This window comes from Octopus bimaculoides, chromosome 1, assembly GCF_046866305.1.
Source record: "Octopus bimaculoides isolate indiv1 chromosome 1, ASM4686630v1, whole genome shotgun sequence".
NCBI lineage: Eukaryota > Metazoa > Mollusca > Cephalopoda > Octopoda > Octopodidae > Octopus > Octopus bimaculoides.
The window spans coordinates 88,824,824-88,844,701 of NC_142928.1; the positions used below are offsets into that span (position 1 = coordinate 88,824,824).

At 38.1% G+C, this 19,878-nt stretch overlaps 1 protein-coding gene across 5 annotated transcripts in view; it reads left to right on the forward strand.

Moving 5' to 3' along the window:
- The window catches only part of LOC106874019 (CDP-diacylglycerol--glycerol-3-phosphate 3-phosphatidyltransferase, mitochondrial), a 288,304-nt gene that overhangs the window by 65,885 nt on the left and 202,541 nt on the right, over positions 1-19,878 (forward strand). Inside the window, exon 1 of one of the 5 annotated variants that reach the window (XM_014921578.3) lies at positions 17,141-18,150. The exons of 3 other annotated variants lie outside the window; for them this stretch is intronic. Coding sequence is in view for 1 of the 2 variants with exons in the window: in XM_014921580.3 (XP_014777066.1) it covers positions 18,131-18,150 (20 nt within the window). In the remaining variant the exon portion in view is untranslated. Of the gene's footprint in view, positions 1-17,140; positions 18,151-19,878 lie in introns of those variants that run through there. One more of the 5 variants, XM_014921580.3, reaches the window with a different exon arrangement.

The following is a 19,878-nucleotide window of genomic DNA, read 5'->3' on the forward strand; positions in this document are numbered from 1 at the left end:
TGGAGGCTGGAGCTGCAGAGCAGATAGGAAGACAAAAACAGTTAGCATTTTTATTATTCATTAAGAAAGATAACATGCAGCTTGCTCACTTTCCCTCTTTCTTTACACTCGGTCTTTCTTTCTTTCTTTCTTTCTTGCTTTCTTTCTTTCTCCCCTCCACTTTTAATTCTGTAATCTTTCTCTTTTCTTCATGCAACTTTTGCTTATAACACCTACTCCATCACCCCATCCCACCATACATACTCAAACACACTTACACACACACACACACACACACACACACACACACACACACACACACACACACTTTGTAAGCAGAGATGCAAATACAAGTTCACGTGCACACAATAAAGATGTTTATTTTCCACTTCCACACACACACACACACACATGCACACTTGCAACTTCATACTTTTCATGTACACAGCCCACACAGAAGCTTATTCATACATGCGTGCATACGGATGCAATGGTTGACCTTGCTCTTAAACTAACACATATCACCTCACACACAATACCTTGACTCCTTCACTGACACATATCACGCACTATGTGTGTGTGTGTATGTATCTTTCTCTCTCATTCCCACACAAACTCACTGTTAAATGCATACACACACACAAACACATATAAAATATATATAATACATATATGTATGTTTCCGTTGCTTTCTCTGTCTCTGTTCATCTCTATATAATATGCATATATGTGTGTGTGTGTTTGTGTGTGTGTATATGTACATACACATATATAATGCTTATGCATACATATGTAAAATATACGAGTTCAGTCAGAAAGTAATGCAGTTTTTTTTTTATTTAGTTCTTGATTCACCATCACATATACAAGGGTAAGTCAAAATATACAAGGGTAATGCAGATAAATATTGCATTACATTCAGATTCACCCTTGTATATACAAAATATACATGCATGCATATATATCTGTGTGTGTGTGTGTGTGTGTGTATATATCATCATCATCGTTGTTTAATGTCTGTTTTCCATACTGGCATGGGTTGGACGGTTTGACTGAGGACTGGCCAGCCAGTAGGCTGCACCAAGTTCCAAGCTGATCTGACAAGGTTTCTTACAACTGGATGCCCTTCCTAATGCCAGTCACTCCGAGAGTGTAGTGGCTACTTTTTACGTGCCACCGGCACGGGAACCAGTCAGGTGGTACTGGCATTGACCACGTTTGGATGGTGCTTTTTACTTGGCACGGGAGCCAGGTGGGGGTCAAGGCACAGACATGGCTGTGTGGTAAGAAGCTTGCTTCCCAACCACATGGTTCTGGATTCAGTCCCACTGTGTGGCACCTTGGGCCGACCAAAGCTTTGTGAGTGGATTGGGAAGATGGAAACTGAAAGAAGCCTGTTGTATATATATATATATATATATATATATATGTATATATATATATATATATATATATATATATATATATATATGTATATATGTATATATATATATATATATATATATATATATATATATATATATATATAAGCAATGTTAATTCTCTAAATATATATATATATTTGTATATAGATTTATGTGTGTATGTCTTTGTGTCTGTGTTTGTACCTCCACCATCGCTTGACAACTGATGTTGGTGTGTTTATGTCTCTGCAACTAAGCAGTTTGGCAAAAGAGACTAATAGAATAAGTACTAGGCTTATAAAGAATAAGCCCTTGGGTCAATTTCTTCGACTAAAACCCTTCAAGGTTGTGCTCTAGCATGGCCACAGTCAAGAGACTGAAATGTATAAAAGAATAAAGTCAATGAACAAAAAAATATATATATAAAGGAATGTATGTCTGTATATATGTATATAAAGATATATGTATATATGTGTTTATATGCATGTATATGTGTATATGTATATATATGATAAGACTCCCTTGTTGAAGATGACAAATAAGTGTTTAGTTTTTGCTGAACAACCTGCACAAATGATTTGCTTATAGTGATCAAAGGTATGTGCTGTACATTAGCTCAACCCTTCCATCAAATCAATGTTGCCTGAAGAGGTGCATGGTGTACCACGCATCAGGTGTCGAAGTGATCGCAGAGCAACATGCGTGTGTGTTTGTGTGTGTGTATAAATAATCATCTGCATCATTTAACGTCTGTTGTCCATGTTGGCATGGGTTGGACAGTGTGACCAGAGTGGGCAAGCTGGTGGATAGGGGTTGCACCAAACTCTAGTCTGATTTGGTGTGGTTTCTATGGGTGGTTTCTATGGGTGGTTTCTATGGGTGGATACTTTTGTGTGTCACTGCACAGGCACCTTTATGTGTAACTTCAGTAGTACTTTTATGTGGCACCACACAGATGCTTTTATGTGTCACTGCAGAAGTGCTTCTATGTGTCACCACATGGGTGCTTTTATGTGTCACAGCACAGGCGTTTTTTTGTGACACTGCACAGCTGCTTTTATGTGGCACCACTATGAGTACTTTACACTGTCAGAAGGATTAGTCTTAGCACATCTGCTGTGGGGTACGGGTCTTCTTGAGTATGGCCAGGTGCCAGGTATCTCGGTCTTTTGTCATTTCACCTCTATGTATGTTTGTATATATATTTTCTTCTTGCACCATTAGGTTAATGAACTTAAATACTCAATACTGTAACTGGTTTGGGGCAGTTATCAGTAATTGGTGTATAGGTTGATTGCCTATCTTCTGCTTTATATTATTGAGTTTCTTCTGTTCTGGGCCCTGATACTGACACTTACTTGGGATAGCATCAGGCATGACAGTTTGTTGAGACTGTTGAATGGCTGGTGGCACGTATGGCCAAAATGTATTAATTTTTACTAGCGCACAGTGATTAGCAGGCTTGTGGGATTGCCCACTTGTTCTAGGACTTGTACATCAGACTCGTTGGCCAACCATAGCCAACCATCAGCACTGTACAGTACCAACACTAGTCCTGGAACTTGAGGCTGCTGTCTTTAGATTGTTACTTAGCATTTAGCATCCATGTCTTGCTGCTACATGTTGGCCACAAGGATGACCAGTGATGCAAATGCACCAGCTAGTCTTTTCACGGTCTGGTCAGATCACTCATTGCTAATGAAAAGCTTGTGTACTTATGTGTACAAAAAGTTGAAGATGTTGTATTATAGGGAGAGATAATGGGGAAAGTGTGTGTGTGTGTGTACATGTGGTAGCTTATGTAAGCGATTTCTTGGTAACACAATTTCCCTCTCTTTTGTGCACACTTAAATACAAATACTTAAACACAAACATTGATAGAAGCATATAACGCAAACACACACACACACACATACACACACACACAATTACTTACAAACATTTAATCCACACCATTTGTGTTCTTTTCCTTTCTCTCCCTCTCTCCTATTCCCCACCTCCTGGCCTGTCTCTTTATTATTGTTCATCTTCCATCTTCATTCTTTAAATAGTCATGTTAGTTTTGTCATGTTTGTTCCATGCATGCTTGTGTGTGTGTGTGTGTGTGTGTGTGTGTGTGTGTGTGTGTGTGTTTCTACATACTTCTAAACTGCTTTTTAAGTACAGCCAAACTGATTTCTCTCTGTAGGCACACAGCATGTCAGTGCTCATCAAGCTGGTTAGCCAGTGTGTGTACTTCCACATATAGCTGGATGGAAAAGCTGGCTGACTTGTCAACTAAGCTGGGTGCCTGGATGAATCAGTAGCTGATAACTTGCTTTAAGTTATGATTTCATGAGTTGGACCATATTTTTCTTTTATTTCTTTATTTTATTTCTCAACATTTAGAACCTAACGAAGACAGAGACTGTGTCATTGCCTTAGTGCATTTTCCATGACTGGCATGGTCAAGGTGATTGACATTCAGTTTGAATTTTTTTCAAGTTTACAATTTATAAGGGGGAAGGGAAGTGGGAAATAGGTGGAATCATTAGAATGCCTTGCAGGCTTTCATTTGGCTTTCTGCATCTTGTGTTCAAGTCCTGGTGCAGCCAGTTTTGCCTTTTATTTTTTGGGGTCAATAAATTAACTAACAGTTCAAATTGGTGGATTGGTGCAGTTGTTGCAGTGTCAGATGAGATGCTTTATGTTATCCATTCCAGTGCTTTGCTTTCTGATTTCAAATTCAGTTCCCCTCCCCATCATCAGTTTCCTAATGCAGGAAATGAGGCCTTCATCATCCAGCTAATGATAATTGGCTGTCAATATCAGATGGAGCAACAGTTCTTGAAACGATTTCTTAGTCACATCAATATGCCTGAAAGCAAAAACAAGTAGACCTTGCATAGAAAAAAAAGAAGTTATGACACACACATGCATGCACACACACACACGCACACACACACACACACACACACACACACACACACACACACACACACACACTGAAAATATTCTTTGTAGAAAAAAATGAGCAAAGATCTCTTTAGCATCATAGTTCTTGGAATGAAAGTTCAGGTAAAAGGCTTATTATAGTAAAGTATGGGGAAGGAGATATAGTTGTTGTTTATCCCCAAGTCAGATTTGGTTAAGCAGGCCTTTGATCAAAAGCACTCCAATTGTGACCTATAGAGTAAGTGTAGATGAAGTGGAAGGAGAACATGTTGGTGAGATACTGGTGGTAGTATACTGCTCCATTAAGTTTTGCCAGTCAGTTAAATGGCTTTTAAAAAAAAAAAAGATTCATAATGCTCACTTGTTCATCAACTACACTATAAAGGTCTAGTGCTTTACTGAATTTTTCCATTCCATCATTTTGCTCCCAGAGTTTCCACATTAACATTCAGTTTGGTGAAGATAAGAGTGAGGGCCTGGGACATACTGTTTGAGATTTTAGAAGGGACGCTGTCTAGAATTTTTCATCTGGTTGTGTTAAAGAGACCAGAAAAGAAGGAGAATTTCTAAATGTGTATGCAGTGTATGCAGTTGGAAGTGAAATAGGCAACAAACATACAGAATTTTTTTTCTGCAGGAATGCTGTTAACCATATTGGTTAACAAGTGATGAATAGAAAGATTCTGCAAATTTGGTAGTGATGCTTTAAACAAAGAGCCACAAGTACGACTGACATTTTAAATGTGAGAGAACAGACAAAAGGTATCTTTGCCACCTCTCTACTGGTAGCTTTGCAAGTTTACAGTTGTGGGAGAAGGCCTCTTAGTTGATGGAGAGGGATGACAAACTCCAGGAGTTGTTGTTGGTGTCTTTGTTACTGTTGCAACACAGCTACAGGGGAACCACCTGGAGGTTTTGGAGTCTATGAGCTTTGGTTGTATGAGGAATGTAAAGGGACACGGAGGTTGGTTTCATATTGACTCTTTCAAATCCTGAATACCAGGCTGTCATTGTTCATCTTGTGCTGGGCCCAATACCAACTTTGTTTCCCCATAATGTTCTGAAAGATGGATATTTCTTAATGAAATTTTCTGCAAATACCTTTCAGATGGTATATCATCATCATCATCATCATCGTTTAACGTCCGCTTTCCATGCTAGCATGGGTTGGACGATTTGACTGAGGACTGGTGAAACCGGATGGCAACACCAGGCTCCAGTCTGATTTGGCAGAGTTTCTACAGCTGGATGCCCTTCCTAACGCCAACCACTCAGAGAGTGTAGTGGGTGCTTTTATGTGTCACCCGCACGAAAACGGCCACGCTCGAAATGGTGTCTTTTATGTGCCACCCGCACAAGCCAGTCCAGGGGCACTGGCAACGATCTCGCTCGAAAATCCTACAGGAGCCAGTCAGGCGGTACTGGCAACGGCCACGCTCAAAATGGTGCATCTCATGTGCCACCCGCACAAGAACCAGTCCAGGGGCACTGGCAACGATCTCACTCGAAAATCCTACGGGAGCCAGTCAGGCGGTACTGGCAACGGCCACGCTCAAAATGGTGCATCTCATGTGCCACCCGCACAAGAGCCAGTCCAGGGGGACTGGCAACGATCTTACTTGGCTTACCGGGTCTTCTCACACACAGCACATTTCCAAAAGTCTCGGTCAGTAGTCATCGCCTCGGTGAGGCCCAATGTACGAAGGTCTTGCCTCACCACCTCAGCCCAGGTCTTCCTGGGCCTACCTCTTCCACGGGTTCCCTCAACTGTTAGGGTGTGGCACTTTTTCACGCAGCTATCCTCCTCCATTCTCACCACATGTCCATACCAGCGCATAGATTTTGATTATATCAGCATTTGTTGTGAAAAATCTTTTGAAAATGGGGAGAGTAGTTTTGAATAACTCATGCTAGTCAATTTTGTTTCTTCATAACTTTCAGGAAAATAGGTATTTTTAAATGAAATTTTCTACAAATACCTTTCAGATATTGTATGAGGTGGTATCAAAAAGTTCTCTGACTAGTCCTATAGTACACTAACAGATGGCAGTATATGGTTGCATGCACAGTGAGAGCTAGCAGTGACCTTCATGAGGCATTGTGCCAAGTGACATTGCTGTGTTTACTTCGCAAGTTGTGAAATTTGTGTTTTTCTGATCACATGTATGCTGTAGTCTGCAATTTGGTCATGGACCGAAACAAAGAATCAATGTGAAATTTTGGGAAGTCTGCTACAGAGATAGTGAGCTTGCTTCAGCAAGCTTACAGTGCTGAGACAATGGATCGTATGAATTGTTTAGAGTGGCATGGGCACTTCAAAAGTGAAAGAACATCCCTGGAAGATGATGAGTAATCTGGAAGACTTGCCACGAGTGTCACCCCTGGAAATGTGGTACTGTGCATTGAAAATTCATTCCCCAGGGCTAGACTCTCAATTGAGAGTTCTACTGCTACATTTTGAAATGTTTGAAGGAGGACATTTGGTGAAAGCAACTGGATCTGTGGAGCACGAAAAATTGGATTCTTCAGGATGACAATGCACTCTGTCATTAAGCTCTCCTTATTCATGAATTCTTGCCAAAAACAACATGGTATCACATCTTCACTGCCCCACCACCCCGTTTGCCAGATTTAGCACCTGCAGACTTCCATCTCTTCCCCAACATGAAAATACAGCTCAAAGGTTGCTGTTTTAACACTGTTGTCGAGATCCAGAGTGAATTGCAGGTCCTTGACTTGCTTATGGAGAACAACTTCCAGGCCAGATTCCAAAAGTGGTAGGAATGCTGGGACTGGTGTATTGCTGTGCAAGGTGACTATTTTGGATGATGTTAAAACTTGGGTAAATAAGTTATTTTTTAACTTTACGATGAAAGTAAACAAACAAAGTTTGTTCTTTTTTTTTTTTTAGAAGCGTTTTGTTGTATTGTAAGAACAGAAATAAATTTATTTCTCAAACGCGTGATAATGCTATGAATAGCGTGGTCAGGATAAATTATCCATTTATTGCAGAAAAATACACTACTGGCCAGCCATGAGACTCAAACTCACATCTCTGTGATTACGCGTCAAGTGTTTTACCATTAAACTAAGCTGCCCAGCAACGAATTCTTCTGCAATTTTAGAACTGATAAATTTAGCTTCATAAGACACTAACGTTAAATTCAAAAAAGTTATTTTTTATTAAACATAACTAGATATCACCTAGTAGATTACAATTATGTTGGAATTTAATGTGGAAAAAGAAAAATTGGTGGGCACACATACACACATGTTAACACACATCATACTGCACCTACCACCACTATTGATTGTCCTACTCACATCAACACTCTTTCTCCTATATTTCATCCTATATATAATGTGAATCCTGAATACAGCCATATTTTTTAAGGGACCAGTATCAGATAGGCTGCAAATTTTAAAACCTGTAAAATACATTAAACACAAGAACTAAATAAACTAGAACACAAACACTAAATCTACCATAGTTCCTGTTTTTGCTTAGTATCTTTTGCATAAAACCAACTGGGCTTTGTTCTTCTCCATATCTGTTGTTGCTGTAGCAACACCTAAATAAGCTTCACAATTTTTTTTTTGGTAAACTCTATGACTTTGTTTAATTTTTGCACTTTAAACAATGCATCTATTATTCTTATCTACTTTTATTATAAGGATGTATCTTTTATTTTTGTCTTGTTTCAATCATTGGACTGTGGGCATGTTGGGGTACCACCTTGAAGGGTTTAGTCTGGCTGGTACCTATTTTATTTTAGGCTATTAGTATTTTTTGATGAACTGCTAAGTTACAGGGCCATAGACAAACCAACACTGGCTGTCAACCTATGGAACAGGGTGACACACACACACACACACACACACACACACCATGGACTTCCACACCATTTATGTCTGCCAAATTCCTTTATTAGGTATTGGGCATTGATCAGCCTGGAGCTAAAGTCGAAGACACTTTCTCAAGGTGCCACACAGTGGGACTGAACCGGAAACTACATATTTGCAAAAGTGAGCTTCTTAACCATGCAGCCATCCCTGTGCCTATACTACTGTATATAGAAAAAATCATTTCTCTTTACTAACACATACCAGTAATATTACTTTCATGTTTGAAATTGTAACTTTTAAATTGAATAAATCACTTTCAAATAAAAGAGTGCCTAAATGCTCCACCCTCTCCTCAGTGTGTTAACAGAATTAACAAATGCCATTGGATGTATTCACTATGCTTATGATGGTGGTGAAGTGCATATATTAGTTGCATTAGATGTCTCAGGGTAACTGCATTTGCTATCTTTGTTTTCTGTTGTGCGATGTAATTGACTTCTCCCTTGTTTCTTCCTTGAAGATTTTAGGCCTTGTGCCTATCTTTTACTCTTTACTCTTTTACTTGTTTCAGTCATTTGACTGTGGCCATGCTGGGGCACCGCCTTTAGTCGAGCAAATCGACCCCAGGATGTATTCTTTGTAAGCCTAGTACTTATTCTATCGGTCTCTTTTCGCCGAACTGCTAAGTTACAGGGACATAAACACACCAGCATCGGTTATCAAGCGAAGTTGGGGGGGGGGGGGACAAACACAGACATATTCACACACATACACATATATATATATATATATATATATATATATATATATATATATATATATATATATATATATATATACACATATATACGACAGGCTTCTTTCAGTTTCCGTCTACCAAATCCACTCACAAGGCTTTGGTCGGCCCAAGGCTATAGTAGAAGACACTTGCCCAAGGTGCCACACAGCGGGACTGAACCTGGAACCATGTGGTTGGTAAGCAAGCTACTTACCACACAGCCATAGAAAGAATTATTTTTTTACACTCAAATATAACACTATTCTCCAATTTTAACTCTTAATATTTATTTTAGATGAAGCTGGTGAACTGGTAAGAACTGTTAGCATGCTGGGCAAAATGCTTAGTGACATTTTGTTTGTCTGCATTCTGAGTTCAAGTTCTGCTGAGGTCATCTCTTTAGGGTTGATAAAATAAGAACCAGTTGAGCACTGGGGTTGATGTAATTGACTTAGGCCCTCCTCATAATTGCTGGCCTTGTGCCAAAATTTGAAACCAGGGGGGGGGCGTGTGGTGTTATGAGCCGGGCTGTGTTGTAGGAAGGACCAGAAGTGAGGGAGTACACATGTCCTGTCAAAAGTGGGGCCTGTGGGTCCCACCAGAAAGGCTGTGGCGAGCATGTGGGGTTGGTGAGGTGCAAGCGGTCAGTTGGCAGCGGACAGCATATGAGAGCAGACCTTTTAGATGGTACAGCAGCAAACAGAGCACGTGGACATTGTGAATGGCCCCTTCCACATAAATAGACAGTACAGCAGCAGACAGAGCACATGGATGTTGTGAGTGGCCCTTCCAGATAGACAAGTAAAACTACTGTAATTCTCTCTCTGCTTCGGTCTTTTTCTCCTTCACATCACAAGTACCTATATTTGGGCTATTCTCATGAAAGTTAAACCAAAACAGGTTTTCAAAAATCTTTACAATGCTCAGAAAAACTGCTATATACCTACTTTATACTTATAAAGGTATGTTGAAATGTTTTGTGTTTTCAACCAGATATCTGTACTGAGAGAACTTCTTCCAGATCTATACTATCTGGGAGATATAGAAAATACTTGCTTTGAAAATGATTCATGCATTTTTGTCATGCACATCACTCCAGGTAAATGAGAATTGTGCCACAGTGTCTGTGATAATAGACATTGTTGTCCACTTAACCCCAAGATGCAATTTGAAAAGCCCACTGCTTACATAGATATATGAGTGAACATCTCTACATACTATGTTGGATACATTTGGTGTTCGTCTGGTATGTTGATTTGTTTATTTTTTATGTCTTGATTATGCCTGCACTGAGGATTAGATTATGTACACTAACTATGAAATCATATGATATGCGGCTGAATCTGTTTTTAAGGGGTTAGCTTCGAAAGTCGCATTCCCTTGCGTTCGGTATACTGTGTATTTATTATGGTAGTTTTGACTTTAAGAGTCCCTAATAGCGTGAGGCATTTATGTGTAGTAATGCCCTTAATATAAATAAATATATTTAAAGGGAATAATTATAAATTTTTCCCTTAGAAGGTTTTCACACTACTTGATAATTTCTCATAAAGAATTTATCCTATTTTAAATTATATATATATATATATAGTAGATAGTAGATAAATAGATAGATAGAGAGAGAGAGAGAGAGTGAGCATGAACATGTGAGTTACCTACATGCATTTTTTTCTTGCCTCTCTTCTCCTTTCATGTCCCTTTTCTTCCTGTCTCTTGGACTTTTCTCTGTGCATCCACTGAAGGACTATGTTTGAATCATTATATTTTGACTCCATGATTTTCACTTTATAAATTTTCTCCTTTGAGCATCAACCTAATAAAACTAACTGTAAATAGTCCTTGCACTTTTGTATTTGATTTTGTCTCGTTATTGCTTTTGTGAGTGTGTATATATGTATGTGTGTGTGTGTGTGTGTGTATCTTTTACTTGTTTCTTTAGACTGTAGCCATGCTGGGGCACCGCTTTGAGTTTTTTAGTCGAATGAATTGACCTCAGTATTTATGTTTTTAAAAGCCTGGTACTTATTCTATCAGACTCTTTTGATGAACCACTAAGTTATGGGGATGTAAACACACCAACACTGGCTGTCAAGCAGTGGTGGGGAACAAACACAGACATAAAGACCCCCCCCCCCCATATATATATATATATGATGGGTTTCTTTCAGTTTCCATATACTGAATCCACTCACAAAGCTTTAGTTGGCCTGAAGCTATAGTATAAGACACTTACCCATGGTGCCATGCAGTGGATGCGAATCTGGAACCATGTGGTTGAGAAGCATGCTTCTACCAAACAGTCATGCCTGTATATGTAATGAGCTTCTTTCATTTTTCCATTCACCAAATAAATTCACTTGCAAGGCTTTGGTTGCCCTGGGGCTGTATTAGAAAACACATAATCAAAGTGCCACACAGTTGAACTGAACCCAAAGCTGTATGGTTGGGATGCAAGTTGCTGAAACACAGAGCTATGCTCATGCCTATCAAATCTATTTACAAGGTATTGCTCAACCTGCAGTAATAGTAGAAGACACTTGGCCAAAGTGTCTTGCCATGGAATTGAACATGGACCCACATGATTTCATAGCAAAGTTCTTAACAACATGGCTAGACTTGCATTGTCCGTATATGGTAGTAATGGTAATGTTGATGTCATTTGAATATATGTGTAAGTGAAGCGTGTGTGATTGTTTTTTTTTTTTTACCCTTAGATCATCCTTGTTGAAATATACTTATGATCAAAGGTTTTTCCAACGTTGACCATCCCATCATTTTGGTTCTGATATAATGTATCTAAGACTACATTTGCTTATGTATCTTTTTTTTTTCTTTTAAGAGGGTAGGTTGTGACTGTAGGGAGGTAAAGTTGCAACTTTTTAGAAGTGGATCAACCACACACATAGATACTGCCTCTGTCTGTGTGTGTGTGTGTGTGTGTGTGTGTGTGTGTTTGAGTGTTCTCATTCATCTAAACATAAATTTTGTGTTCATTTAATATGTTTGTGTGAGTGTATATATATATCGTACTCCTGTACGATATATATATATATATATATATATATATATATATATATATATATATATTATGCTTATAATTATAAAATTTATATATATATATATATATCATGTTAAACCATTAATCTCTACACATTTTTGTCTCTCTCCCTTTTTTCCTCTCATCCCTTTCTGTCGAAGAGTGTAGGCTCAAGACGTCAAAGACTTTTCCATTCTTCCACACCTTCAAACTCTTGTTTTTTCCCTCACCTGTCTTCATCACTCGGTTTCTGTATGTTTGAACTATATATATGTTCACACACACATACACACACACACACACACACACACATCTATATCTATATGTCAAGACCTTTGAACATTGGGCCTCACCGAGGCGATGTCTACTGACCGAGACCTTTGGAAATGTGCTGTGCGTGAGAAGACCTGGCAAGCCAAGTGAGATCGTTGCTAGGGCCCCTGGACTGGCTCTTGTGCGGGTGGCACATAAGATGTACCATCCTGAGCGTGACCGTTGCCAGTACCGCCTGACTGGCCTTGTAGGGTTTTCGAGCGAGATCGTTGCCAGTGCCCCTGGACTGGCTCTTGTGCGGGTGGCACATAAAAGACACCATTTCGAGCGTGGCCGTTTTCGTGCGGGTGACACGTAAAAGCACCCACTACACTCTCTGAGTGGTTGGCGTTAGGAAGGGCATCCAGCTGTAGAAACTCTGCCAAATTAGATTGGAGCCTGGTGTAGCCATCCGGTTGCACCAGTCCTCAGTCAAATCGTCCAACCCATGCTAGCATGGAAAGCGGACGTTAAACGATGATGATGATGATGATGATATATATGTTTGTATGGTCTTTTATCTTATTTTTTACTTGAACCAGTCATTAGATTGCTGCCATGCTGGAGTACTGCCTTGGAATTTTAGTCAAATGAATTGACCTTAGATTTCTCTTTTTTTTAAGCCTGATACTTATTCTATCAGTTTCTTTTGCTGTACTGCTAAGTTACAGGGACATAAATACACCAGCGCTGGTTCTCATGGTATGGTGGGAAACAGACAGAAAGACACAAACAGATAAATATTTGATAGGCTTCTTTCAGTTTTCATCTATGCAATCCACTCACAAAACTTTGGTTGTCCCGAGGCTAGAGCAGAAGACACTTGCCTAAGGTACCATGCAGTAGAACTGAACCTGGAACCATGTGGTTGGGAAGCAAACTTCTTATCTCAATTACCTCACAGTCGTGCACATATATATATATATGTATGTACAGACTGTCCTCATTTAACGACCGAGTTACGTTCCAACAGCTCCGTCGTTAAGCAAATTCGTCATTAAACGAATATTCATAGGGTACGTATTTTTTTTTTATAGGTATAGTGTACTGTACGTACATATAAAAATAGAATACCGTACTGTATAAAGTATATGCAGTACAGGGCCAAGAATCACTAACATAAATTGTTGAAAAATGAATAAGTAAAAGTAAGATTATCACAAGGAAAACCTTTAAAGTTAGGATATGGATACTGTATACTTACGATGTCGGAGGGTGAGGCTGGGTGCTCGGGATGTGCTGCCATCACGATGGCAGTTCTCATACAGTGCACAATACGACAGTCAAAGTTTTCAAGTTTTTATATTTTGTAAAATAGGTAATGACGGCTTGTAAAGTTCGTCGTAACTCCGAGTGGTCGTTAAATAGGTAGGTCGTTAAATGAGGACAGTTTGTATATATGGATGTGTTTGTGTGTGTATGTGGATGTGTGGATGCATGTATATATACTTGTGTGTGTGTGTGAGTGTGTGTGTGTGTGTATACATATATATATATATATATATATAAAATATATATAACATGTATATGCATATATACATACGTATATGTACATACTTACATCAAAATGTATATACATATCTGTGGGCACAGGATGTCATGGAATGTAAACAACACAAAAAAATGAAAACATGAGATACAAAATACGAATACATGTAATATGAACTTTTTTTTGCAACAACGAAAGAAACAAATGGAAAACAAGACAAGTAACATAACAAATGACCCTTCATCAATTGTCAGCTGTTTTTCTAATCCGTATTTCAAGCAATTCAATGACAAGATACACCTTCGATAAAGCAGTTGCTCCCGCAAAAGCCAATTAAATCAAATTTGGGATCTTACGGAGTCAAAATTGGTAACAAAAACAGAACAGTGAAAACAAAAATATATATATATACATACAACTATGTGCATATAAATATAAACAGACTAACATTTGTTTTTTGTAAGTGTTGAAATGTGTATTGTAAGATAAAAATATAATGATAATGTTTTTTGGAACACAGAAACGCCATTAGAACAGCAGAAATATTGGGTAAATTACCCTTACAAAGTGGAAAAATTTGTCAACAAACAGTCAATGGTAAAGCACTTGGCTTGAGTCTTCAAGGGATGGTAGTTCAAGTCCCATCATTGTTTGTTGACAAGTTTGTAAATGTAATTTACCCAATATTTCTGCTATTTTAACAGTGTTTCTGAATTCAAAAATAAATTATCATATATATGTGTGTGTGTGTGTGTGTGTGTATGTATATATATATATATATATATATATATATATATATATATATATACATATACACACACACACACATATATATAGACATAGACGCCTGCGTGACTGTGTGGTAAGAATTTTCCTTCCCAATCACACGGTTCTGGGTTCACTCCCACTGTGTGGCATCTTGGGCAAGTGTCTTCTACTATAGCCTTGGGCCAACCAAAGCCTTGTGATTGGATTTGGTAGATGGAAACTGAAAGAAGCCCATCGTATCTGTATATACATTTATATATGTGTGTGTGTTCTTTGTGTTTGTGTTTGTCCCCCATCACTGCTTGACAACCAGTTTTGGTGTGTTTACATCCCATTACCTAGCAGTTTGGCAAAAGGCACTGATAAACTTAGTAGTACCCTTAAAAAAAAAGCCCTAAGATCGATTTGTTCGACTAAAACCCTGCAAGGCGGTGCGCCAGCATGGCCACAGTCAAATGACTGAAACAAGTAAGAGAATAAACAGTAAAAGAATACACATACATCTGTGTGTATATATATATATATATATATATATATATATATATATATATATATATATATATATATTTATATGGGTGTATACTTATTATCTTAAAGAAATATTTCTGAAATTGTCAGAAAATAAAAAGTACAAGAACAATTATATTAAAAAAATAGATAACACCTTCCCTTACACACACACACACACACACACACACACACACACACACACACACACACACACACACACACACACAGAGAAAGAGAGAGAGAGAGAGAGAGAGAGAGAGAGAGAGAGAGAGAGAGACACACACACACACACACAGACACACACACACAGACACACACAGACACACACACACACACACAGACACACACAGATACACACAGAGACACACAGACACACACACTGATACACAGACACACACACACACACACACACACACACACACACAAACACACAATACACACACACACGCATACACACACGGACACACATGCACACACACTCATAATTGATAAAGAGAGGAAAGAAACAAAAACGGAGAAGCTGAAAGAATGTATAAAACAATAGAATTATCCTGTTTGGACCTGAGCAAGGAGGGAAAAAAAACTGAAGGAGAGAAGAGGTGCCTGTTGGGTTGTAGGTGGAATGGATGAGTTGGAAATGCGAGAAATGGGGGGAGGGAGGAGGGGAGGAAGATTATTGGGGAGAAAGTTTTTGTTTGTTGGAAAGGATAATAAATTGTTGTGCCATGACAAATGTATAGAAGTTGTCTGAAAGTTGAAGATGCATATGTCTGTCTGTCAGTCTGTTTGTCAGTCTGTCTTCCTTTCTTTCCATAAACATGTATTTATTCATAGCATGTACATGCATATATTTATACATATATACACACATGCATGCATACCTATGTGTATATATATATATATATATATATATATATATACACATCATATATAAAAACGTATATATATATATATATATATATAAACGTATGTATGCACATTCTATATATATGATATATATATATTTGTATGTATATATATATATATATATATATATATATATATATATGTACATAGGTATGCACATATATACATTATACACACATGCAAACACATGCACACACACACACACACACAGACACACACAGAAAAATATACATATATATGCATATATATGTATAATATATAAATATGTATGCATATATATATATGCATCTGTATACCTATCTATCTATCTATATATATTTATATACACACACACACACACACACACACACACACACACATATGCATAGATACATATACACACACAGGCATGTACGTATTTGCACACATATTCACACATGCATATTATAGAATAGTCACATATTCACACCAGTACACCAATACACACATACACACACAAATCTCTCCCCCTTTCTCTCTACATACATGCATGTCTGTATGTGTGTATTTGAATATATTTGCATATGGGCACATTTTATTTGCTATATATATTGAAAATGAAGAAAACCTCTAGCTTTTCTTGCCCCCCCTCCCACCACCACCACCGTTGGCAATAACCTACCTCCCCTTCTTCCACCTTCTCTAATTTTGTTTGTTTTTCATTTCCTTTTCTTTTTTTTTCACATCAACTTATGCTTTTCATAATTCCTCCTACATGGGCACATTCCTTGTCTCTCACTGCTTACCCTTTCCTTCTCCTTACTATCATCATCATCATCATCATCAATATTATTGTTGTTGTTATCATTATTATTTATTACTTCTTACAGCCCCCCCTCTCCCCTACTTCTACCTACCTCTCATACCTTTCTCTTCCTTGCTTTCCCCTCCCTCCCTCCCTCCCTCCTTCCATTCTTCTCTTCTATTCTTGCTTCCCCCCCTTCCCCCTCCAACTACCCAGCCTGCTCATCTGTCTTTCTCTCTTCTTTTATATCCCCCTCTCTCTCTCTCTCTATATATATATATATATTCCATCGCCCCTCCCACCTGTCGTCCTTCCCTCCCTCCCTCCCTCCCTCCCTCCTCCTCCTCTCTCCTTACATTATCTTCCCATCACCAACTTTTCTCTCTCTCTGTATCCCTCTTTATTTATGTGCGCACGTGTGTGCGTCTGTGTGTGTTTGTGTATGTGTGTGTGTTTGGTGTATATATTCCAACTCTGGGGGCTCCATTCCTTCAGTTAGTTTTCAGTAGTCCTCCCATCAACAAACAGCACCAGCACCCACAGCAGTAGCAGCGGCAGCAACAACAGAAGCAACAGCAGCTACAGTGCCATCAGTATCATTAACCTTTCCCCTTCCTCCTTCTCCTCTTCAAATCCCCCCCACCTCCCTCACCCCCTCCCTCTCATTATTTTCCTTCCCTCTTCCTTGTGGGCTTGGTCGTCATCATCATCATCATTATCCTATCCTGCTGACTGCAGCACCCACTGCCACCACCACCACCTCCGTCATCATCATCATCATCAATGCCATCCATTGTCAACCCAGCATCATTATTATCATCATTATCTATAACCCAGCCATCTATAACATCTTCACCACCACCACTACCAACACCACCACCACCACCACCACCACCACCACCATCACCATTGCTGCTGCTGCCACCCCCGCTACTGCTACTATCATCATCATCATCTTCATCATCATCACCTCTGCTGCTACCACTGCCGACACCGGTATCACTGTACAAACCTTCTGGAAGTACCACTGCTGCTGTCACTAGCACCACCACCACCACCACCACCATCATCATTGTAGATCCTCCTGGAACCATCACCACCACCACTGCCACTGTCGCCGCTGTCATCACCACCATCACCATCACCGCTACCAATATTAGTGCTTCAGTTCTGTTTATTATCAGACAGCTAGCATCATCTTAATCATTGTCTCACCCGGGAGCAACAAATGAACAACTGGGGTTTTAGACTGACACTTTGGACAAGTTTTTTTATCTCTCTTTCCCCATCATTTTTCTTATCTCAGCTGATTAGATTAAACCAACTCAGTCGACCAATTAATTAATCAGTTGACCGGGCAATTAATTAATTAAACAATTAAGTTTACCAATCCAATTAACCAATCATGTTTCTCAACACTGCCAGGTGGGATATATCCATGTCTATTTTATATAATATATATGCATATCTATCTATCTATCTATCTATCTATCTATCTATCTATATATATATATATATATATATATATATATATATATATTAATGTGTGTTATTATGATTTATATTGCATTTTCCGAATTTGTTTTGCAAGAAATTTTTTTATACAAAACCATGTGTTGAAATTAGTGTAGTACTGCTCTGGAAAAGTCATATTGCCAACAAACACATGCATGCATGGTTTATAGCTAACTTCAGTTTTGGTTTTTTATTGTTAATTATTTTGTCATTTTTCTGTTTTTAATTCAATGAAAAATTAGAGTAGAGTGATGGAAAATTTTTATGACAAACTAATTAGATAACAATAAAGAATTAAAAAAAAAAGCAAAATAAGAAAAAAAACTTATGTGAACTACCATGACCAGTGTGTGTGTGTGTGTGTGTGTGTGTGTGTGTTTATTTGCAATATGATCCTCCCAAGTAACAAAAATATGTATTTCATTTTTCTTTCTATTGTTTTTTTTTAATATTTATTTTGTATTAAATTTTATTTACTCATTTATATTCTTAGTTTAGAAAATTACCTTGCTGTTTCTTCCCGCTACTTAAGCAAACATGCATACACAAACAACAATAACAACAACAATAACAACAAATACAACAAAATGTTCTTATTGAAGAGAGGTGAAGATGATAATGATGAAAATGAAACTGGAAAAGGAAATTAATATCTCCAGTAACTGTCTGATAAGTTTCGCTTTATACAAGTGGCATGGACCATAAAAAGCAACATCATTATTATCATTGTTAAAATCATTATTGTTGTTACTGGGTTTGTTATTGTTTGTTGTTGTTATTTTTATCTAATTTAATTTTCTTTTTCCTAATTTGATGTCTGTCTACCTCTACCACCCATACATTTTATGTGATCTTGTCACCTCCATCAGTACCCCTGTAGTAAATAAAACAAATCCTCGTTACTATTATTATTATTATTATTATTATTAGTAGTAGTAGTAGTAGTAGTTTTAGTAGTAGTAGTAGTAGCAGCAGCATTGATTTGTTTCCGCATTTAATCAGTGAGGATTAATGAATGGATACATGTTAAAGTTTGTCCCCAAGTGCCAATTTTGTACCCCTGTTACATATCGAATTCAAATCCTGTGTTTTGACTTATATTGATCTCAGGGAGGTTAAAAACCCAGATAAGTACCAGTAATTATAACTGAGGGTCAATTCAACTGACCTAACTTCCCTCCACCTCTTTCCCACATGTTGATCCATTGGCAGTAATCACTAGTGAATCAGTTTAAATTGCACCTGAATCAACTTTGCATTGCATCCCTCTGGGGTCGATAAAGTTAAGTATCAGTCTAGCACTTGGGTTGATAGTTATCAACTAATGCCCATCCCCACTCCTTTAAAATTGATGGTCTTGTGCCACAATCAAAAACGATAAGTGAATCATTATAATTGTTTTGTGATTATTGCACAAAAGTAAATAAGTAGAATAGAATAAAATCAAATTGTTATTGAAAGTTGCCTGGCAGAGACAGGAGTATGATGAAGTAAACAAATATGCTTTTTTGATATTTCAATTTTGTTTTTCTTTTCCCTCTCTATCCTGATTTCAAATCTTGCCCGAGTTCACTTTATCTTTCATCTCTTTCGTCAATAAAATATGTATTGAGTTGATCCGGTACACTTATACCAGCC